This window comes from Sturnira hondurensis, unplaced genomic scaffold (assembly GCF_014824575.4).
Source record: "Sturnira hondurensis isolate 20B ecotype Veracruz unplaced genomic scaffold, ASM1482457v3 Scaffold0009812, whole genome shotgun sequence".
NCBI classification, from domain to species: Eukaryota; Metazoa; Chordata; class Mammalia; order Chiroptera; family Phyllostomidae; genus Sturnira; species Sturnira hondurensis.
In genome coordinates, this window is record NW_028082443.1 from 374,612 (window position 1) to 397,924 (window position 23,313).

At 59.8% G+C, this 23,313-nt stretch overlaps 1 protein-coding gene across 1 annotated transcript in view; it reads right to left on the reverse strand.

Moving 5' to 3' along the window:
• MICAL3 (microtubule associated monooxygenase, calponin and LIM domain containing 3) overlaps positions 1-23,313 on the reverse strand; it is a 131,753-nt gene that overhangs the window by 41,938 nt on the left and 66,502 nt on the right. Inside the window, exons 17-24 of the mRNA XM_037058076.1 lie at positions 22,822-22,905; positions 20,191-20,289; positions 18,676-18,732; positions 16,809-16,916; positions 14,573-14,680; positions 13,824-14,010; positions 6,239-6,327; positions 5,696-5,783 (exon numbers count right to left, since the gene is read on the reverse strand). Of these exons, the coding sequence (XP_036913971.1) occupies positions 5,696-5,783; positions 6,239-6,327; positions 13,824-14,010; positions 14,573-14,680; positions 16,809-16,916; positions 18,676-18,732; positions 20,191-20,289; positions 22,822-22,905 (820 nt within the window). The remainder of the gene's footprint in view (positions 1-5,695; positions 5,784-6,238; positions 6,328-13,823; positions 14,011-14,572; positions 14,681-16,808; positions 16,917-18,675; positions 18,733-20,190; positions 20,290-22,821; positions 22,906-23,313) is intronic.

Consider the following 23,313-nt stretch of genomic DNA (forward strand, 5'->3'; position numbering starts at 1 on the left):
ACCGGGAAGTAACAGAGAGGGGCATGTGCTGGGGCCGCGCTTCTTCCCCTGTCCAGGTGCAGGGCAGGTGTTCCTGTGGGCTGGCCCATCCCCCACTGGGTGCGGGTGGCGAAGAGACAGGGCACAGCCAACAGGACAACAGAAAACTGGATAGTGATTCGGGGACACGGCCTCCAGGCCTCCCCGAGGCAGGGACACCCTCCTGTGAGTCACCACGACTCTGCCTCACAGGCACTTGACGAGGGTTGGAGCTCCGTAAGGGCACTGGGACTCTTCAGAGGAAAATCAGCCTCAGCCCTAAGGGGAGGGCTCTTCCCGACACGCCTGCCTGGCTGCTGCGTCCACACAGCTCGGTGTGGGTGTCCCTTCTCCTTGCACCTCAGGGAGCACCTGTGAGGCCTGTGCCCTACTTTCAGTAAAAAGAGGGTCCTGGGGGGGTCCCCTAGCCGCCTCTGCACCTTGGGCCTCTATCAGGGGAAATCACCAGGGAACTCAGAAGAAAAGAAGAGACGAGGCTGCAGAAACTTGACAGAAACGGAGGCCCGAGGGCTGTTCTCTAGGGTCTCACAGTAGGTGGCAGAGTCCCATCTGCTGTCACGCTCTCTGAGGTGCTGCCCGGCACTGTCCAAGACAGCCCACGGCAGCCAAGGCTCAAGCCTGAGGGTCACACACACACGCCTGCTCCTCCCCAGTGCCGACCCGTAGTCAACTCGCTGTGACCTGCTGTGTCCCCCACACCCCAAGCTCTTCCCCTCGGCCTGGTGCAGGCTCCTGGATACTGACAGACTGACTTCGAAGAGTGGGGACCAGTGCACCGAAAGCCTTGGGGGGGTGTGAGGACGAGAAGGCCGGGGGAGGCCAATGAAACCCTCTGAGTCTGAGCCAGCAGCATTGAGGGTCAAAGAGCAACAGACATCCGTGCTCGGCAGAGTTGTGAGCTCGGCGTGGATGCAGAACCTCCCTGCCAGGCTCACTCAGGACCCTGCCACATGGCTCCTCAAGTCCCAGGAGGCCAGCAGGCCTTGGTGACGACAGACACCGGGTCCCTAGAGCCCATCAGGAGCAGACCTGGCCCCGAGTGCCCCCCACATGCCGCCCTCTGTGGGCCCATTCAGCACCCAAGCTGGGCTGTGCCACTGTGCCCACACAGCACCGTGTGGGGGGCAGGGACAGGCATGTCCCTCCAGGCTGGAGTGGACAAGCAGAACTGGATATCCCGGCTCAGCACCTGGGCCACAGCAAAGCTGCACGCACGGGAGGGAGTGGCAGGGCGCGGGAGCCCGGAGTAAGAGCTTCCTCACCAGGGAGCCCAGAGTAAGAGCCTCAGGCACCGGCAGCGGGGCAGGGGTGGGGGCCCCCTGCCCCTCCGGCAAAAGCCCGGCAGCTGGAGAGGGGGTGGAGCTGCTCCCAGTCCGCGGGGGCACCGGAGCTGAAGCAGGGTCTACCCATGGCACGGAACACTCCCCCCTCGTCAGCTCTGCCCTCGGCTCTCACACTGGCGGCTCAAACGTGGGACACGGGGGCATTTTCTCATCCTTTCCCACCCACGGCTGCTACAAAGTAAAACGTCTTCCAGCCCTGAACACGGCCACGGGTGTATCCCAGGCACCTGCACCCAAGCTCCTCGCTTAACGCGGTCCTGCCCCGCCTGCCCTGCCCCCTTCGCCACTCCTATCAGGAAAAAGGGAAGGAAAAGAAAAACTCAGAAACCCGAAGATTGTTTGGAGTTTATTCTCTTAAGAATAGTAACACTCGTTCAAAAAAAAAAAAGAAAAGAAAAGCACAACACCTTAGTTTCACAGAAACTGCAGAAAACAAAGTTACACAGTTAAATTAAAAACTCACGAAGAAACACACCAAAAACTCAGACAGCACAGGTTAAAAACGAGGGCACAGTGATGGCTGTGGGGAAGGGCAGGCAGAGGTGGGTGGGCTGCTCCTGGGCTCAGCCGCCCTCCCTCCCTTGCTCACTCCGGCTTCTGTGGGCCCAGCCTGCTGCCCCCCACCCCCACCTTTTCCTTTACCCTGAGCTGAAGGGGGTGGAGAGGGGCCCCTTTCAGGGTCACACTGGACACCAAGCAGCAATGGGCAGCCCAGTAGAGCCACAACTAAGCCTGAGAACACAGTGGGGTGGGAGTGGGAGGCTAGGGTTCTCTGTGGAGTCTCCCAGCAGAACCTGGACCTCCACAGTTTGCTCCTGAACCAACTTCCTGAGGCTGGGAGTGGGCCTGCCCAGTTTCTGAGCTTCCAACCCCGAGCCCCAGCTGCACGGGTGTGCGGACTGCACGGGTGTGCGGCTGGCCGGCTCCCTCCCAGGTGGAGCAGAGCTGCAGCCCAGCCGAGGCTGTCTCACCAAGGTCAGTCCCCTGGTTTCCAGAACCAAGGAAGAAGGAACTTTAGAAGCAGCTTCATTATTATTGTTGTTGTTATTATTACTGGACTCACAATATATAGATATCTGCTCATATATACATGAAACGAAATCTCTATAAATAGCTACGTGTACAGACCTCAACACCCACGCACCACCGTTAACTAAGACTCCCGGGCAGCGCTGGGGTGCTCGGCCGGGCCACAGCATCTCTGCTGCATGAGCGGGTTCTGCAGAGACGCCCCTCGGGAACTCCGGGGGGCGGGGCGGGAAAGACATCCCGACAAGAGCCAGGACTGAGCACCTGCACTGCCGGTTGGGGCGCAAAGCCACGCCTGCGTTCCTAGCGCCCTTTTAGCATTAGGCAGGGGTGCTGGGGGTAGGGAGCGGGCACCTGCTGGGCAGTCCTCTCTCTGAGAGGCCCTTTTTAGGTTAAAGCTGCCTTCTCCCTCAGATGACAAGAGACAAAGGGTTCCCCGTCCTGTCCATCTGTTGCCCCATTTTGGGTTATCCACCACCTGAGAGGTGACCAGGACTCCTCTGGACAAAAAAAGGCTCCATGCGGTTCAGGGTGCGCACTCAGGTGGCACAGAGCCCACTTGGGGTTTCCTTTCTCTGCTGGTTGGTGCCCAGACCTCTCTTGCAGTCAGGGCGGGGTGCATGGGGCCCAGAAAAGGCACTCTGGGCGAGGGCCGGACACTGGGGAATGAAGGGTTTACCAGCTCTGAGGACAGAAAAGAGTCTCAGCGTCACAAGCACACAACAGCAGCACTGTCAACAACGCCCTCCAGACAGGACGGCCACAGAGAGACGACACTGCACCGCAGGCCTAGAGTCCACTTGGACCTCGGGGGCTGGTTGTGTTTGGGGCACCAGTCGCGGTTTTGGTGCACGGACAGAGAACCCCGGGGAGACGGCAGGGGTTCTGGAAGGGGAAGGAAGGGCAAGGACGAGGTGCTGCCAGGGTGCGTCCTGCCGGCTGCAGGGACGGGGTCTGGGGGACAGGGCCTCGGGGGACGGGCCTTTGCTCTCAGCACAGCTAAGCACACGCGAGCAGCTCTCTCCTCCTGAGTGCAGTGGGGCACGTGTGCCTTGGGCCCGGAGTCATGGCTGCCATCTACCACATGCGAGGACACCGAAACCCTGAGTTTTTCCGAAGCTTTTCCAAAAGGAAATTCTAGTTAACCAAAGCTTAACTTGGGATACAAAGAAGGAAATCCCTGTCCAAGGAGAAAACAAGCCTCTTCCATGGCAACTATGAAAGACCACGCCTCTGTCCCTTTCTGCAGAGGCTGCCGGCAAAGCCCCGACGCCTCTCCGGACAGAGCTCCTCCCTGGGGCCACACTCAGCCCCACAGCCCTGTCTCTGGTGTAGACCCAGGCCTGGCCCTCCTGCCACCGCAGGGCCCCCTCCAGAGGGAACGGTGCCTGCCTCCCTCACCCGGGGCTCAGGCTCTGGGTCTGAGGTGCCACAGCTCGGCCCCTTGGGCTACACCAGGCAAGTAAGTCACCATCAGAGCAGAGCACCTTGGGGACTGATTTTAATTCAAGGCTTTGAGTCTTGGTTTGTTTTGGTTCTTCGACCACGCTGCCAACTCTCACCGCCCCCACCAAGATTGGGGTGGGGATCACTGTGCCAAGGATGTGACTGTCTAACCCAGTTTCATCTCCTCTCCCTGCTCCTAAGGTCTCTTCTTCTCTGCAGAACCCCGAGACCCCCGATGCTTCCCAACGGAACAAGAGCAGCAAACTGAACCAGACAGAAGGGAAAAGACGCCATCTGCCCGGGAGAGCCCGGACCCCACTGAGCCTGCCCCTTTTAAAGACTATCCTGTGCTCTGTACCCAGGAGGGTTCAATCCCTGTGACTGTTTTACGGAGCAGCCAGGCTCCTCGGAAAACCTGTCTCTGCTGGGTCAAGACCTGGTCAGACACACCTTGTGGTGCACGGGACCCTGACCTGGCTCGATCCCTTTGGCCCTTCTCTCTGCCAGCGCTTCCCATGTTTGGCAAAGGGCTGTCAGCCCTTCATAGGACAGACAGACTATAAAGGGCTCAAGGCTACTAAAGGTTCCAGAACCTTCCGTGGCCACAAAACGTGCGTATAACCTGCAGGGCACTGAGAAGACTCCCTGGTTATAAAAAGGGCCTGTGCAAGGGGAGGAACCCAGTTCACTGTGCTCGACCTCCAGTCCCTGAGTAGGGGTCCCCCGGGGCGTACCCCACCTCTCCCAGATGCACACCAGCTCTTCCGCATGGGAAAGAGCTGGCCCTGGGCCCTTTCATGTGAAGGCTGAGTGGGTAACCTGTGTCCCTTCCTGCCCCCTGCCTTCTCCACCATCCTGGCATCAGCTGACCATCTTTAGTTTTTACACAGATTTTGTGAATCTTTACACGCTGCTTTCGATACATTTGCTTTGCCTGAGCGGAAACATGGGGCAGACACGTGGCTCTGCTGGCCTCCCACTCCCCCCACCCCGCCCCACCCCCCTGCCAGCTCTGGGCTGACTCATGGGCAGGTCGCACAGGCTGGCTGGATGGGCAGCAGAGAGAGGCAGTTTAGGGGGGGAAATGCAGCTCTCCACAGTGAGCGGGGTGCCCGTGAGCCCCCAAGTCCTGCCCTGAGACCTGAGAGACTGCTGTTGGAGGGGTGGGGCCCCACCCGACACAGGGAGGGGAGGGGCAGCACAGTCAGGGTTCCATCCTCCTGAGGAGGTCACGTGCCCCCAGCGGTCAGGGCAGGGCACGACCTTCAGTGGGCACAGGTCAAAGAGCAGACAAGTGTCAGCCCACCGAGATACCTAAATAGGGAGGGGGACGTGAGAGTTCCAAGTTCAGGTGCATGCCAGTCCAGACCACGGGCGCGTGTCCACCTCTGTGCTCCGCCGGGAGTCCCAGACTAGAACTGCGAGAGGCCCTGCAACTCTGCGCTCGCATGGGGTCGGTGGCAGGGCAGCGGCTTCTGAAGTCCTGGTGACCCGCATGGAGCCTGTGGCAGCCACCCTCACGTGTCTGACGGCTACAGCGACACTGAGGTGTGAAGCAGACTTGGGGGTCCCGCTCGCTCACCAGACGGTGCCCCGGGCGGCCCCGGCCTGCCCGTGAAACTCCCCACGGATCTGCACCAGCACCTCTGACAGGCCATAGAGAAAGGGGACTCCGAACGCGAGCAGCTGGCACATGAAAAAGGAGTCCAGGGGGTTTTGGGCCACCTGAAGCCCAAGCGCAGAGATGTTGCTTTGGAGGTGCTGGCTCACCCCCCTGGCCTTGTCACACAGGCCCAGCGAGTGACTTGCCACCCAGCCAAACAAGGAAGTAAGGCTACCTGGAGTTCTCTCCGCGGGGCCAGCGGCACCGCTGGCCTGTCCACTTGCGTCTGCCGCGGGGCCCTCCTGCAGGGGTGCTCTGGCATCCTGGGAAAGTCCACAGGGAGAAGAGTGAGGGGCTGAAGCTGCTGAGCTCGGGAGGCAGGGTGCCCAGCAGCCCAGAGCCATGCTGCTCACACAGTAGGTCCTTCTTCAGAAACCACTCTCCAGACCCCTCCCAAGGAGCCCATGCCCGGCTCCACCCCCCAGACCTCCTCCCACAAGGCCCTTTGCAGAGACAGGACGGGGTCTGCCTGCACTGACTGGGCAACGCCCGTGCAGTCGTGACACCAAGGGCGGAGCTGCTCTCGGTCACAGAAGAGAGAGCGACGGACCCTGGCCCCAGTGGCATGCCCCTCCCCGCACTGGACCCAGGACTCCCTCCAGAGCACCACCCCCACCCAGGAAGGGCAATTCGGCACCCACTCTGCAGGCGCTTCAGCTGCGCCCTGATCAGTCCCAATGCCGAGGCACTTGGGCCCTCAAGGACAGGGGACCCTTACCTTCCCAGGCAGGGGGGTCACCGCCGGTCTCTTCCTCTGCGCGGAGCCGGACAGGCGGTGACAGTAGTGAGGTTTGCAGTAGAATTTACCTGCAGGTGGCAAGAGGCAGGGGAAAGGGGTGTGAGCGTGGCTCCGTGACTCTGAACTTCACGCCTGTCCCTCTGGCCAGAGGAGGCCCCCACCTCTGGGCTCAGGCTTCCTGCCCCGGGAGGCCAGATCCCCCTAAAACTTTCACTCACCTAAAGGGGGGGCTTCCTTTTGATATGTGAAGCCACTGGGCCAACCCCCAGCCAGTGCCTGACGCCAAGCTGGCACGGTGCGGGGGACGGTGGGGGCGGGTTGGGGGGGCCGCACACAAAGTAGCAGTGTGTGCAGAACAAAGGAGGGTCACATGAGAAGGGGGAGCAGCCTTTCTGGGGAAACCAAGAATGAACCCAGGCGCAGGGTGGAGGCGGGGGCTGCAGGGGCGGCACTGGACGCCGATTAACCCTGACAGGACCTTCGGCCAGCATGGCTCAGACCACAGCACGTGACCTCGCTGCCTCCGCAAACAGTGCAGACAAAGCCCACTGACTCCGCAGCGGACTATAAACAGGGCAGCAAAATAAAACAGAACGGAAAGCTTTAGGGTGCACAGCACAGAACCAGGGTTACACATGTGAAGTTACTTCTCCCAGCATCTGGCCGTGTCCACCTGTGTTCACAGGGTCCTGAGGCATCACACACGCCCAGGCAGAGGTCTGAGAAGCACGGACTTCGGCTTTTCCCAAGACGCTGGGGGTGGGAGCTGGTCACAAAGGGTCATTCTCCCCGACTCTGCTTTACTCCCATTGAAACGGCTCTCGAAGCCACAGGGTAGCGCTCGCCCGCCACAGACACGCTGCTGGGGGGGGGCCGTCCCCCTCCACTTGGGAGCAAGGGCGCCTTGGACAAGCAAACTGCTCTCCAAGTTGAAATGAAGAAACCTCACCAGAAAAACAATGGGAAAGATCAGTGGCAATGGAGCTGTTTCCAAAAACAGAAATGACAGAAACAAAATCAACAAACCTTTGCTAGGGTAATCAGAAACAGTGAGAAGACATAAAATCAGAAATGAAAAAGGATACATTCCAGCTGGTACCACAGAATTCAAAGGACCGTGAGAACACGCCAACAAGCTGGATAAGCCAAAGGAGATAAGTCAGTTCCTAGAAACATACCGCCTACCATGAACCTACGTCACGAAGAGGAAGAAGACTGAATCAGTAACCAACCCCTCCCCAGGCAGGGAGGCCCAGGGCCAGACACAGTCTCACTGGGGAACTGCAGCCGGTGCTCAGGGGCCGACAGCAGCCCCTTCTCAAACTCGTCCAAAACACTGAGCGGGAGGCCACGAACGCCCCGAGCCCCTGGTACAAAGCCAGCACCGCCCTGACACCACAGCCGGAGAAGGACACCACAAGGCAAGAAAAGAGCAGACTGACGTGCCTGGCGTGCGCTGATGCAAAGCTTCTCAACAACACAGCAGCAGACGGAATGCCAACCGCACGCAGAGGGCCACTCAGCACCATCAACTGGTTTACGTCTGGGACGCAGGCTGACTGAACACATGCAAACCCATGAATGTGGAGCCCCGTTACCACTACAGAATGAAAAACAGGAACCATATGATCATCTCAATAGATTCGGAGAGAGCATCTGACCAAGCACAGCATCCTTTCACAAAAAAACGCTCCGCCAATTCAGTGCAGAACAAACACGCCTCGACATAGTGAAGGCGGTGTGCAGGAGCCCACGCCAACACCACATCCGGGGGTGAGGGGCTGAAAGGCTCCCTCTGAGATCGGGAACAGGACGAAGACACCCACTCTCACCACAGTCACTCGACAGAGCACTGGGAGCCCCGGCCGGCGCCCCGGCCAGGGAGATAAAACGGAAGGCGCCCACACAGGCAGGGAAGCCATAGTGTCTTTGTCTGCCGATGACACGACCGTATGTGGAGAAAACCCTGAAGACCCCACCAGAAATCTCCTAGAACCAACCAAAGAATTCGTGACATTTCAGATACAACATCAACAGGCAGGCCCCCCCAAACAGCTGCATTTCAACAGGCTAACAACAAAACATCCGGAGAAGACAAAAGCAATCCGTTACAGCAGCATCAAGAACAAGAAAATACTCAGGAATAAACCCAACCAGGGGAGAGACCTGTCCACCGAGATGACAAGACGTTGGTAAAAGAAACTGAAGACGATGCTTGGCCGGACGTCCCAGTTCATGCGTAGGAAGAATTAGCATCACTACGACGTCCACACCACCCAATGCAATCGACAGGTTCAACGTACCCCTAAGAAAACACCAAGGGTGTTCTCCACAGAACTAGGAGACCGGTCCTCAACGTGCACGAAGCCGCAGAAGACCCCGCAGAGTCCGAGTGGCCCCCCGAGAAAGGCCAAGGCTGGAGCAGCCACACTCCTGACTCCCAAGACATTCGAGGCTGTCGTGTCAGGAAGGCAGACACACACACCAACGGGCCAGAATCGAGAGCCTGGAACTACACGCACACACACCGTCCACGGATTCTGACACGTGGCCAAGGGGCTCGACAGGGAAAGAAGCCCCCAGTCAGTGGTGCTGGGAAAGCGGGGAGGGCGGCCTGGGCCCCTGTCTCCCACCACTCGCAAAAGTGACCTCAGAGTGGACGGAAGCCCTCAGCGTGAGACCTGAGGCTGCCGACGTCCCAGAAGCAAAGGGGACTGACTCCTGGACACTGGCCTTGGAAGCCCTTTTCTGGATGTGACGGCAAAAGCACAGCAAAGAGCAGAAAGGAAGCGAGTGGGCCTGCGTTCAAGGAAAAGCTCCTGTGAACGGAAGAAAGCCCCAACTGATCGAGAAAGGTGTGTGAATCACGTGTCTGACAAGGGGTTAACCTCCAAACTATGTGAAGAGCTTACACAGCTCAACGGCACAAAATCTAACGACCTGACTGAATCAGTTTTCCGAAGATGACACCCAAGGGGCCGGCAGGCAGCTGACGGGCAGTGTCACTCATCAGGGAGATGCGAAAGAAACCACGAGGTGTCACCTCATGCCTGTCACAGGGCTGTCAACCAACCAACATGAGCGAGCGCTGGCGAGGGTGTGGGGAAAAGGGAGCCTTCGTGACCGAGGGTGGGACTGTGAACCGGTGCAGTCACTGTGGAAACCGCGGGGAGGGCCGATTATGTCAAGGCCGCCGTGAGACCCGGCAGCTCCACTCCGGGTGGCTAGTCCAAAGACACAGAGGTCGAGACCTAGTAGAGACGTCTGCACCCACATGACAGCAGCATCCATCCCGACAGCCAGGGGCGGCGTGTGGGGAAGGGAGGGTGGAGACTGGTCCCCCGAAGGGAAACCCGTCTGCGGCCGTGTGGGTAGCCCTCGAGGGCACTGGGTTCAGTGAGAGTCACACACAGGTAAAGACAGACACGACGCGACGTCACTTCACGTGTCCCCAGAGAAAGAGTGAGGAGGGCTGGCTGCCAGGCCTGCGGGGTGGGGACAAGGTGTAGGGCACGGGGCTCCCCCTAGGAGAGCAGCCAGGTGGGGGCCCGGTGTGCCACACGGGGGTGTCGCTCACAGCGCCCGGCGCTGCACCGAAGGTCGTCAGAGAGGGGGTCTCAGCGACAGCACAGAGGGGCCCGCACTGGGGTGGCAGCCAGCTGAGTTAGTAAGGCACCAAACCAGCACCCCAGCCTCGCAGGCTGTTACGTGTCAACCCCGTCCCAGCACAGCCAGGGGTCGGGGAGAGAGTGGAGGGTGGTGGTGCTAGAGGTCAAGGCAGACTCTCCATTTCCCCTTCGCCTGGTGATCTGCTTGTATTTCTTCCCTCCAAAGAAACTGATTTCTGTTTTTCTTTTACCTGTACTCCTCTGCAACACGAATAAATCTTAGAAAAACAGTTTGTGAACTTCCATAATTTTAAGTAATATGCATAGCCGTAGCATTTCCCAGTAGCCCCGGCACTTAGTCAGAACCCAGAGATGTGGTGGCCGGCAGACGGGCCAGGACAGGCCACCTCACTGCTGACGTCCCTGCCGGGGACACAATCTCCCTTTACCGCCTGTAATAAACCACTCCACCTTTAATTTGGACTCAGATAAAATGTAATCAGGAAAAACGTCTGGGTGCTGACATCACACACTACTTTTCTGTGTTTTGTTTATGTGATTCCAACGTGGCTCCCAGCTGCAGAGCCTGGCCTTGCCCGCCACAGAAGTGGACACGTGACCCAGAGGAGTCAGGCAGAACACCCCTTCCCTGAAGCCCACCCAGGGCGTGGTCTCCAGGAGCTGGCGTGTGGCTGAGCCGGGCTACAGAGAGCCTTCTGGGGTTCTTCTGGGTGGTGCAGGGGCCCCCTCCCCGGGGCCGCTCCTGGAAGGAAGACGGGAACCCAATGCCCAACTCCAGTCTGACTGGGTCCTGTGACTTGTAACCAGGAGTCTGGCTTATTATGGTGTCAGACAATCACAACCAGTTACCGTTACTCCCATTCCTTCCTTCCACTCTTTCTCCTGCGTTAATTTGCTTTTTCCTACTAAAGTAGAAACCTAGATTTTAAAATACAGCAGAATAGATCACCCTACCAGCAGATTCTCAGTGAACTACTCACGATATCCTAAATTAATAAGGACAAATGGTTTAGGTTTCAAACACAAGTCCCACGAGCTTAACCGAAGGCCATTTTCCAAGACATTCCAGAACCTTGCTTCTGACAGGAACCTGACCTCAGACCACAGTTTAGACTCTGTCTCCACCTTTCAACAGCCGTGTGAACCGTGTGGCCTCTGCTGCTCCGTGGAACCCAAGGACGCGCCTGCCCCGAGCGCCAGGGCACAGGTTCCCACTGCCCGTCTCCTCCTCCTCCTCGACCTGGTGGTGCTTTCTGCTTCTCAGACTGATTACAGAAAAAGCTACATGCCGGACTCTACTGTAACTATTTTACACCGACTCATTTCACCTCAGGGTCCAGTGAGGTCAGTCCTCGTGTCTGTCTTTCACAAAAAGGCGAAGCAGCCTGCCGCTGGCCCCACCCAGCCGTTGTGGGACAGGACCAGAAGCCTGGCTCTGAGGGGCTCCTGGCAGCCACTGGACCCCACCGCTCGCCACATCTGCTGGCACGAGGACGCAGGTTACAGCTGATGCAGTCAAGTGTCTGATTTTACAGTCTACACGAAGCATAGCCCTGTGGTGATGAAATACGGAAGTGGGCAGATGAGGGAGCTGGAGAAAACAGCTACAGGGAGACGAGGCCCTGCCCTCATTCACCCAGCACCGTCACATCCAGGTGGCAAGCTAATCACCGAGGACGCTCCCCTCAGGAGACAGTCTGGCCTCTGCATGGAGGGAGCAGGTAGCGTGTGAAGCAGGACCAGGTGGTGGTAAGCCCTGCAGGCCAGGTGTGCTGATGCCTCTCTGAGGATGTGAGTGACAGGACACCCCTGAGAAGGTGGGGGGAGTGCGCTCCAGGGGAAGGAGACAGCGAGGGCCAAGTCCCGGGGCAGCGAGGTACCCGTGTGCCCAGACTAGACAGGAGACCAGTGCAGCGGGGCACAGGGAGCTGGGGGCAGCGCCCAGTGGAGAGGCTGGAGACCCAGGCTGAGCGGCGGACGCTGGCCCCCCCGCACCCCTCCTGGAAGGCTGGCTGCCGTGTGCACTGCAGCCGACTCGGACTGGAGAGATCTGATTTATGCCTCAGCTGCCTTGTGGAAACAGCCTATGGGGGCAACAGTAGGGCGGGCGGGAGGACCAGCAGTCGGCGTGGAGCTGCAGCGGTCGGGATGGGCCTGGCAGAGGTGGGCGGGCCCTGCACTGGCTCCCTCTCCGAGCAACAGGGGGGACTCGAATCTGTCTGGTGTGGAGCTTGTCTTCCAACTGGGCAGAGTCAAAACTAAGCTAGGACTTGGCAGGAAAAAGAGCAGCTCACTTTCAGCGCGGCCTGTGTCCTTTTACAAGGGCCGAGAGGAAGAGCACACAGGGACAAGGGGAAGACATGCAGGTTTTTTGGGAATGTGTGCTTCTCAATTTACCGCCTGGAGCTGACATGGGCCCAGTTACTACTCCCAGAGCATCTGAACTGAAAGGGACCTCAGAGAGTGCAAACACGGACAAGCAACTTTTAACCTGAGTTCAGCTTCCCAACTTGTTAAATTACAGTTACAGAACCAGCCCCCCAGGGTGGTATTAAGGGGGGGCATGACCCTGGACGTGCTGGAGGGCCCGGCACAGTGCCAGGTGGTTTCCTTCATCCTGAGCCTCACCTTCCCCAGCCTTTTCTTTCCTTATCAGAGGCCCTGCAGTTCGAGTTCTGAATCACACAGGGATTTGGTTGGAGAACAGGCTCCTAAAATTCCACGCTCTTCTCCAGCTCACTGGGCCCGTGTGGAGGGGCTGACGGAGCCAATACAAAGTCCACCCGGTTGGCCCAGGGGGGCTAGATCAGCCCACTGTCTCCCTGCCCCAGGTCAAGAGCAGGGCACCCACCCAGCTGGCCAGTCCTCACCTGCTCCCACCCCCGCCAAGTGTGCCAGCTCTTCCCTCCGCGTCGTTCTGCGTCGAGCCCGAGGTTGGACCAGTCATTCCCAATGACAGCTCCCAAGTGTCCCTCAAGTCAGAGCCTGCGCACCACAGCTCTGCCCCGTCAGACGTCCCGACACGGCCGCAGCTCCACAGGCACACGTCTCATCATCACAGCCAGAGGGCCACCTCACTCTGCGTGTGGCCCTGAGAGGACGCGGCAGTGACGAGCTCGCTGTCCGTGGGCAAACACACCTGGGAACCCACTGGCCAGTCCTTAAGGGCCCCTCTTACCAGGCCAATCGCATGGGAAGAGGCTGAAGTAACGCAGGCATCAAGGACAGTCAGGGAGACAGGCCGGGGCTGTTCCTGACGGCCCAGTCCTCGGAACTCTAAGCTGCTCCCCGAAGGGCAGGTGTCCGGGACAAGGGAACACAAGTCCAGCCTGGACAGCACCCTCCTCATCTTGATGCCACCTGGGTCCTGCCCTCACTGGGAGGGGCTGCTCACTGATGGGGCAGGAGGCCCAGGGTCAGGACAGTGAATCGCCTCCTCTCGGTCCGCCACTCTGGCTCCGTAACGGCCTCTAATGACTGATAGGCCTCGGGCAGTCTGGGTGCCCGAGTGACCGCCTCCTAACTGCACATGTCCCTCTGCTGGGCTTGGGTGCCCTGTCAGGGACTCGATTCACCCGAGATGCTGTGGCTATGAGCAGAGGTCCCGGCCCAGTCCTGGCGTCCTCAGGAGGCCCCTGCCTGAGAGCCCAGGCAGGGGGCCTGGTGTCAAGGTGCTGCCACTGAGCTTAGACAACAAGTGGGATCCCCCTTCTCAAAGGTCAAGACCAGACCAACCCACATCATGCCCCCTGTACCCAGTGTCTGTGAGGACGGGAGGTGACTACGTCCAGGCCATTTGCACCACCAGTGCCTGTGCAACACAGGGTTGTAGCCCCAGGGCTCTGGGGGACTGTTTATCCCATCGTGGAGAGAAACAAAGGCTGGACAAACGGACGGGCAGGGCCAGGAGAGACAGGGAGAAGAGGGAGACTCACCGTCCTCGATGTCGTAGGCATAGGCCGACAGGCGCAGAGTGGAGGCACAGTGCTCGCACTTGAAGCAGCTCCGGTGGAAGAACTTGCCCTCGGCGCTCAGCCGCTCCATCACGTACACCCGCTTCCGGCAGAAGTAGCAGGTGTCGCTGCCTCCCAGGTTCTGCGGGAACTCCTTCTTCGTGGAGCCCTGTGCAGGGTGGGGCAGGCACGTCAGGGCGCCGTCTTGGCCCACTTTCAGGGGCCCAGGCCTCACGGGGGCCCTGCTGCGAGGCCGCCCGAGACGCTGCCTTTGTTCCTGGCCTGCCTCGGTGACTGCCCCGTGTCCCCCACCACACTCAGCACCAGGCGCTGCCGCATCCACGTGAAGCAGCAGCCGAGAGGAAACCTGAGTCCATTTTGCAGAGTTGCAGTAAAAGCAAACCAAACTGTTCTGACAGAACTGTTTGGGAAGGTCACATAAAAATGCACAGGACGAGTTCGCATGTTTCTGCATGGACGCGGGTTCCTGGCCTCTAGAGCAGTTACTCTCAGAGAAAGCGAGTGAGCTTCTCCACCAATACTCTAGCTGAGCAATGATTACAGCCCTGGAGATTCGGTCACAGAACTCAGACAGGCTCGAAAATAAGGACCCTTGGCACACACAGGCCCACCAATACTCCACCAACAGTCACTGCAGTTCTCAGATCGAGGCAGGCATACTTGCCACAGCCGTGTTACATCGAGAGACGGTTCCTCAGTACAGAGCTTACCAGTTCCTTCTTGTCTAGAAGTGTTTTGGGCTGTTCTTTCCTTTGAAGCTGACTGGCTATCTGCTCAGCCAATGAGCTCACTCCACCTGTGTACATCTTTATATACTTCTATTGGTTGGAGGTTACAGAGACCAGAATGAAGGGAATGAGAAGGAAAAATGAGTTAAGATGAAGAACTCTTTAAAGGTGCACAGTGCACACACGGTGCAGCAGCAGACCATGCCCACACGGTGTCTACAAGCAGAGAAGCAACAGGTGTTGGTGTCCACGAGGAGCGACGGCCGGGTGGGTGACTGTGCCCAGGATGGGGGCCCATCGGTCGTGTCTGTCTGGGGCCAACAGTGCTGTGCATGGGGCGGGGGGGGGGGTGCGGGCAGGCAGACGACGGGCACAAACACAGAGCAGAGTAAGATGGGCCTCTGTCCCTGGTGACACAAACCCCACAGAGAACTCGGGGGTCATGCTGTCCGGTCAATGGCGCCAGCTGACAGCAGGGTTCTGGGGTCATTTCCTCAGTGAGAAAGCTCATTCTTGGGAAGGCAGACTCTCCATGTGAGTGACAGATAACCTCTCTCCTCGTGGCTGACCCTCCACCTGTAACCACCATCAGGTGCATCGGACATCCCCCGGCTTTATCCAGAAGGCCCTGCCTGCCCATCTGCACCCTGGGTGTCTGTGTTCTGCCCGGGCCCCAGGGGCAAGCTGCTGGCTGGCTGGGGTGGACAGTTCAGCTGCAGCTGCAGGGCCCACACTCCCAGCAGACACGCTACTCTGTTAAGTCTTGGGGAGTCAGGAAAGGTTTCTATTCCAGAGGAATTGGTTTTTATAGGTTGAAAAAGAAAAAAATCTAACCAAACCAGTCCTCTTTCTAGCAAGGCTGAAGACGCAACAGGAGAAACCAACCAATTCTAACTGCAACCCTTCCTGCTAGGGAGCCCCACTGTGACTGTGGCCTGGGGAACGAGGCCAGAGTCTTGCTGGCCGTCACTGGGAGGCCCCACGCCCAGGGTCACTTCTGTGTGCAGACGGTCAGGACTTCTGTCTGCGGGACACTCTGCTCCCGAATGTGCGACGCAGGGCTTGCAGGGGCAGCTGCCTCAGGGAAGCCAGCACTGCAGTTAGAGAGGGTTGGAGTGGACAGACACGAAAGCCACGTGCGAGAGAACTGCTGAGCGAGGCATGCCCTGGCCGGCAGGACAAACGGAAGCCTTGGAGGGGACGCTGACCATGTCAAAGTGGGCCAGCGATGCTCTAAGGCTTGGCTGGAGCTGAGGCTGAGGACTCAGGTGCATTTTAGTGGCTGAGAAAAACAAGCTGCTTTCACACTGAAGCTTCCTTAGGTCAGGGTCCTTGGGAGACCTGAGGCCGGGAGCTGACGAGGAGCGGGAACCACGCTCCTCTGATCTGTGCAGGCGACTGAGGCCTGGCTTGGGTGTCAGGGGCGAGGCTGGGATGCAGAGCGGGCTTTGGGGCCACGCTGCTGCACATGCCCCCCCACTCCCCGCCCAACACTGCACTGTCAGGACAGCGCCTTGTCATGCCCAGGTCTCAGGCGACATGAACATGTAGAGAAGCATCCCCCCAAGAGAGGCTCTGTTTGTCCCGGGCGTCGAGAGCAGGTGGTCTCCTCCTTCCTGCTCTGAGAAACAGTCACAGCGCAGCCACGGCCGGACTTGTCCTGCTGCCGCCACCTGTGCACCTGCTTCCACACGCCCTGTCTGCGGCCAGCGCGAGCTTGAGGACAGGAAGCAAGAGGGAAGGCAGTGACCCTCCGTCCTCTGTCAATGGCCGTGAGGCTGGCTCAGGCCCGGAGCCCTCAGTGACTGCGGCTCAGCAGACGCCCAGCACTTGGCACGTTCTGGCCTCTTCAGAGATCCACTAAGCTGGGGTTCCTGCTTTCTAACACATGTCAACATAGAGACATCTGGAATTAAAAACCTAACGGCTAAGACGTGTTTACCGCTCCTGACACAGCTGGAATGTACTAACAGTAGGTTTACGTCCACAGAACCTGAGGTGGCAGAAGCTGGCAGTCTCTCCAGCACGGGCACATGCTCACAAACGGCACGTGTAAAACAGGCTGATGTGCACACGCGCACACGCACACACATGGGTCCCTACAGGAGACGAGCCAAAGTTGAGCGCTCCGCCGCCTGCCCGGGCCAGGTAGACGCGTGCGGAGACGTGCGCAGAGGCTGCAGGCACACAGAGCCCCGCCCGGCTCCAGGCCTGCTACCTGTCGCAGGGAGTCGGAGGAGGGGGAGGCAGGGCGGCCGGAGGAACGGAGACTAAGAGAAAGCTCCCACTGGTCGACAAAAAATCGACGAGAAGGTTCACACTCTGGCTATAAAACACAAGACGGAGAAAAGAATCAGAGGAAACATCATGTCACACACGGGCCTGGGCCTGCACGGCCCAGCACTTCAGGGCCTCTTCCACCACAGACTGTGGCCTGGGAAGCCACGTGGTGAAGGAACACTCGCAGCAGCAGCAGCAGCAGCAGCAGCAGGCGTGGCGGCCCCTACCCCGCCCCCCGGACCCAGGCTCTGCAGCACCTCTCACCGCCCCCAACCCCCCGAGCTGGGTTCTCCTGGGCAGGACTCGCAAGTCTAGGGGAAAGCTTGCTCTTGCCACACGAAGGCCAGCAGTGCGGCTCTTCCTCCTCACACCGCCAGTGCTCTGCCCACAAGGCGCCTGCCAGACCCCAGCGGTCAGCATGAGAAGGGACGTGAGGCTCCTGGCCCCCTGCAGACAGACTACAGGCGGCCCATGGGCAGCACGGGCAGGGTCTCTGCAGGGACAGACCCGTGCAGCCCCCAGACACAGGGAAGGTGGTGCAGGTGTTGGCAAACGAGAAATGCTCAGTTTCCCAGCAGCCTGCACTGGCGTCACAGCACAGAGGGACAACAGTGTGAGCGTCACCAGCCTGTGCTCCCCATGACCAGCTGAGGGGGTGCTGGGGGGGCGTGGCCACAGAGCAGTGCGACCCAGCAGGAGGGGGAGCAGACTGAGCTTCCGGGGGCTGCAGAGTGAATGCTGCTGAGGTGTGGGGGGCAGTGGGCAGCAGCGTGTGTGCAGCACTGTCCCAGGAAGTGCCTCGAGGACACAGCACAGTGGCCCTGAGAAGCCCCTGCACTGCAGCGTCTGGAAACCAGCCCTGAGGGAAAATGGAAGGAGGCTTCCTGCTGCTGCCCTCCCTCCTGCACACGGCGGCCCCGGGCCCCAAGCATCCCTCCCCACTAGCATCTCCTTGGATTCCACACGCTTCCCTCGCTCTTCGTCTCAGTAAGAACCATCAAATCCTCATTAACTACGTGTTCCACAGCACACAGGGCAAGGCCCCACTCTGAAAATGCAGAGGCCGGCACACGTGTGTGTGGAAGCCATGTTCTGGGTGCGCGCCTGGCTTATCACAGGCACAGGGACCCGGCCTGTCACCAGTTTTCCAATGGGCCCGAGAAGCCACTGAGCGACTGTGGAGCCTGGGCCGGGCTTCTTAGAGAGCCGAGGGTGAGGGGCGGGGAAGGCGGCTGCTCAAGTCAGCACTGGCACAGCCCCCGTCCCACCCCCTGTCCCACCTGCCAGGCCACCTTTACGAGTGACAGCAACCACCGCGGGGCAGGGGGCATGACATAAGCAGGCTTTTTAAAACGGGCACCTCTGCTTCAAGTCACCCAAGGCCTGATGTCACCGCCATTCTCCCCGGGGGGCTGGGAGCCTCCTTCCCTTCATCCTCCTCACACTCAGGGAGTCACTGTCACTTCCACCTCAAGCCCCACCACAGTCCTCGGAGCTGAACAAAGGCCACCTGCTGGTTGCTCCCGTCCTGTGCCCTAGAAGCCACACACACGTGCTGGGGTGGGAACAGGGTGGGAGGGCAGTCACGGGGCGCCACGGGCCCCCAGCCACCCGACCCGCCTGATCAGAGTGCCATGATGGGCACCCTGCTGTGCACCAGTCACCACTGTCAGCAGAAGGGCCCTGGCTCTCGGCTGGGTGACAAGAGCGTGCAAAAAGCAAGGGTAGGGGGGCCATCCCTTTCCCACCATGTGCCCGTCTGTGCTGCCTCAGCAACCCGAGCCACAGGCTGTCTGTGCGTTTACCCGCTCATGGTGGGGACGCTGCTTGCCGCGGTGGTCGGCATCACGGTCCCTGTGCGTCTGTTGGCAACAAGGGAGACACTTAAGCTCCAGCTAAAAGCTCTATTTGGACTTAAGTGACAAAGCTGTAAAGTCAGAGTCATGTTAACACAGACCCCTGCCCCCAACTGAGCCCCACCCCAAAGAAACCAAATCCCACTGACACCAGAGCTGGTGACCACACTGTGCACAGCCGTGTTCTTGCCCGGCCCCCGTGAGTCAGCGACAGGGTGAGCAGGGACTTCTTGGTGCACAAGGCCAGTGGCATCAGGCAGAAGGTTGGAGGAGAGAGGGAGGTTGGGAGGGGGGCTCTCCAAGAGAGCTGAAAGGGGGAGCGACACACACTGTCCCGCGGGGACAGGGGGTGCAGTGGTTCCTGCACAGGAGCATGGGGAAAAGCAGCATTTGTGAAAGGGGGACAAGGGGGGGAGCAAGGGGGGCAAAGCCCGGAAGTGGTGCCAGTGGACAGGACACCTGCGTGGCTGGGTGGGAACCTGGCTGACAGGGTCGGCTGCTTGTGCTGCCCTGAGAAGACACACAGGTGAGAGCCACGGGGATGGGGTTCCTGAGGCCCCCTTAGGGCCTCAAAGCTTCCATTGCAGCTGCTCTGGTCCAGGCAGCACAAGGCCAGAGCTGGGCCCCTGGGTCACCCCTGCCCTACGCTTTAGGCTCCTCCTCTGCGAAGCGGGGACAGCAGCTAGGGCCTCACCAGGCTCCTGGAAGAGCTGCCAAGACCACACAGGGAGAGCCCCTGGACTACGCCCCGTTCCTGTGCGCTCTTACGCAGAGACGGGCGACAGTGGCCAGGCACTGGCCGGGCCTTTATAGCCCAGGCCCTGGACGGAGGAGTTGCCTGCCCAGGTCCTGCCTCTGCAGCTGGCATTTTACTTCATGGGAAAACACCACGAAGGTCAGCTTCGTAGAAGAGTGCTCGCCACCGTGCACACCTGCTGCGCCCCACTCCAGAGCAGTTTCCCAGGGTCTGCCTGGGCTCGGGGGAGGGCTGGTGTCTGGGCAGAAGAGGGCTAAGCAGGGGCTGGGCGGTCAGAATCGGAAGGAAGCAGGTCTGCCGTGCACCCCACTGAAAGCTCCCAAAGCTCATCTCAGCTCCGTCCCATGGGCAACCAGGCAAAAACGGCAGCCGGAGATCGTGTTACAGGAGCATGTGTCTCTGCCGAGGGCCTGGGGCCTCATCTCGGCGACAGACGCAGTTTGAATCTCAGCCTGTGCACGCGGCACTGGACGCCCAGGACACAGAACGGAGCGCAGCTGCGTGGGCGTGAATGTGAGCCGTGCTCTCCGCTGAGGTCTGGCAGGAGCGTGGCTGCGTGTAGCCGTAAAGGCTGCTCCGGTTACCCGGTCTTTCTGCTCTGTGACAGTTCTCTCTGAAGAGACGGGTCCTGGTGTGGGCTCTGCCCCAGCCACCCACAGACAGGCAGGACGGCACAGACAGACAACGGAGCATGCACACAAGGTCACCTGCTGGCCTCCACAAGCCCGGCAGGGGGGTGGAGTGGGGGGTGGAGAGAGTGTGATCACTTTTTTGGGACAGGTCCGCGAACGTTCCTTTCCCTGCCGCTTTTGCACAACAGACACAAACAGAGAAAAAGACTGTGAAACTGTGGCCACGGTTCAGGCTGGGTCCAGAAGGACCAAGGGGCCCCTGCCCTGAGCCCCCATCCCCCGACACAGCACCGCGTGGCTAGGACGGCCATGAGGAACAGCCCGTGACGGGTGTCCAGGTCCATCTCGAGGTACAGCCCCTTCTAAACACCAGTGGCCAAGGGCATGTCCTTCTCAGTGGGCTCCATCCGGGAGGTGGTGGGATGGAAGAACTGAGCTTGGTCATAAGCAGAGAGGAAGGGCACCTGGGCCACCCCCATGGGGGTCCCCTGCACCCCCAGCAGCAGAGCAGCCTGCGCTCAGGGCCGACTGTGGGACCTCCTGCCATTACTTCTTCTCCTCAGGCCCCTAACTCACCTTCAGAAGGCTCTGGAAAGTAACCAAGGAGACAAGGAAGTACAGGAACTAGGATGTAAAAACTGAGTACCTTTCACCCCTGAAACCACCCCCGTGCCCACGGACACCTCCCCACCCCAATCCTCTCCCTGCACCCCTTCCTGGAGAGTCCGTCCGGGATGAGAGCCCCATGGGACTCAGGAAACCACCACCGAGTGGAGCGGCACCAGTGGGGCCTGAGAGGAGGACTGTGTGCATGTGGGGCTGGGCAGCAGCGCCCCCCTCCATCTGCTCCCTCCTCCCAAGACGACGTCCCTCCCCACTGAGGCCAGACAAGGCGCTGTGTGCCTCTAGGACATGCTGCTGAGATGCAGGAGGGCTGAGCAGGGAAGTCCCTGGCAAGCAGCACCCTCGGGAACCCTCCAGGTTAGAACCGACCCTGGGCCCCTGGGCTGGCAATGCCACACTCCGCCACCCGGTTCTGTGCCCAAGTGAGTCAGGACCACATGCTCCAGGCAGCCCCACTCCTGCAGGGGGTGGCGGCCAGGTGGGTCAGTGCAGAGGGCCTAGCACCACCCCCACCCTCTGTCCCCAGGTTCGCATCGTTCCCCAGAGGCCTATCTTCTAGGAGAGAAATCTACCAGCAACTTGCAAGGCCCGAACCTTCCCTGCTTGGTGTTGGGCAAAAACTACCAGGGAACACCCTACATCTTCCCTCATAGCCAAGCACAGGCACAGCTGCCCCTCCAGAGGGCAGGGACCTGGCGGGGCGCTCCCCGCACCAGGTCTCTCACCCACCCACAGTGGCTCAGCCTGACTGCTGGGCTCGGGCCCAACCCCCAGAGCCCACAAGAGAGGCTGTGGCTCGGCCCTGCTGCCTGCCCAGCTCAGCGGTGCTCTGTCAAGGACTGGGACCGCCTGCACGCAGCACAGGCATGAGGCACAAGGTATCAGAAGCATCATCGACAGGAGACACACGGGCCCCCCAATACGAGCCCCTCATGCCCTTCCAGGAAGCTGCCCCAAGCAACAGCCAAGCCCCTTGGGGTGCACTTCCTACCCGAGACGTCCCCGCACACTCACCCCCGGGGGCCCAGGCACATGCCCCAGGGCCACCAGCTCACCTATGCATGCGGGTGATAGCTGCCCCCCTTGCTCGCTGCCCCTGAGTCCCATGAGGGTCTAGAGCTCAGGCCCAGCTGCGAGGCCACACTGCCCTCAGCAGTCCCTCCACCAGAGCCCACCTTCCAACCCTGCCTCCCACTGAGACTTCAAGGGGTTTCCAATGCACCCCCCCAGCAGAGGAAGGGGGCCGCTTGGCTCCCCGAGTCTGGACATTTTCCCCAAACTTCTACTTCAGCCTCCGACGTGGCCTCACGTGAAAATACAGGTGAGAAATACAAGTCATATTCACTTTGCCTTGAACACATTTCCCGTAAACCCCGCCAGCCACTGCTCAGTGCTGCCTAGCTGCAGCGGGCCCAGCCTGCAACGTCTGGGCACCTCAGCCCTAAATGGAACCAAGTCCGAGAAAGAGCGTTTAGGCTGACGCAGAGGGGGCACGGGGGGGCTCCATCCCTCCTCTGTCCTGCTGCCCACGGGAGGCAGCTGCCATGAGATGCCACAACCCCGCTGGAGAAAATTTCTAAAAAGAGCACTTTAAATGTAGACAAAACCCAAGAGGAGGCCCATAATCCTCTTTGTCCAGGGTCTGAAGCAAATCAGACTCACAGTTCAAGACGATTTCTTGGATGTTTTCCTATCTGCCATGAAAGGCTGCCCCCGCCCCCCACCCAGCTCCTCCCTCCAGGGGTCACAGGGACATGTCAGCCCCCAGTCAGCTGGGGGCGGAGTTACAATGGCAACACCCCGAAGGCCAGGGCACCCACACAGCTGACCACACAGCTTTAGCTGGTTCCAACGTCCAAGTCACAGCCCCCTGCCAACAGGTTTCTCAGCTCCAAGGAGTGGAAGGAGCTGTGCGATGCAGTCTGTGCCACAGTCACCCCACCAAGAGTTGTCACTGAGATGAGTGTGGATGTGTCCTGGGCTTGGCTGGGCTCAGGGGAGGCCCTGCATGGACCGGCGCAGGAGGAACGGGGCGGGCAGCCCTCGGGCAGCGCCCACTCTGGTCCCAGACAGGTCCTTTACCTGTTTCCACTGTGGGGTGGGAGCAGGGCGGCCCTGCTCAGGTCGGCTGCAGGACAGCGGGCCGGCCCCATGCTCTTGTGTCGGCTGTGACACACAGGCCAGGTGGGGGGGGACAGGACATGCAGACAAAGCAAAATGAAAGGTATTAACGTAGGAGACCCAGAAAGGACTTGTGGAGGAAACACACACCCCTGTACTAGGGGTGGGGGTGGAGACACAGAATCGATTCTCACAGCGGTCCACTTCACAGACACAAAACCCCAGCCCCAGAAGGACAGAGGTTGTGCCCCCCCCAACCCCCGCCCACAGGCTCAACCATTAGTTCTGGTTTGGACACTCATCTTTCACTGAAAACGAACAAAGCCTAAGGTGAGCCATCCCTGGAGCCCAGCCCCCTCTGCACACAGGGCGATCGCTGATGCAGAGCTGAGGGCTGAGGATGATGAAAGGGCCAAAGGGGGCAGGTCCTTGGGGGTGAACCTCCAGGCCCCA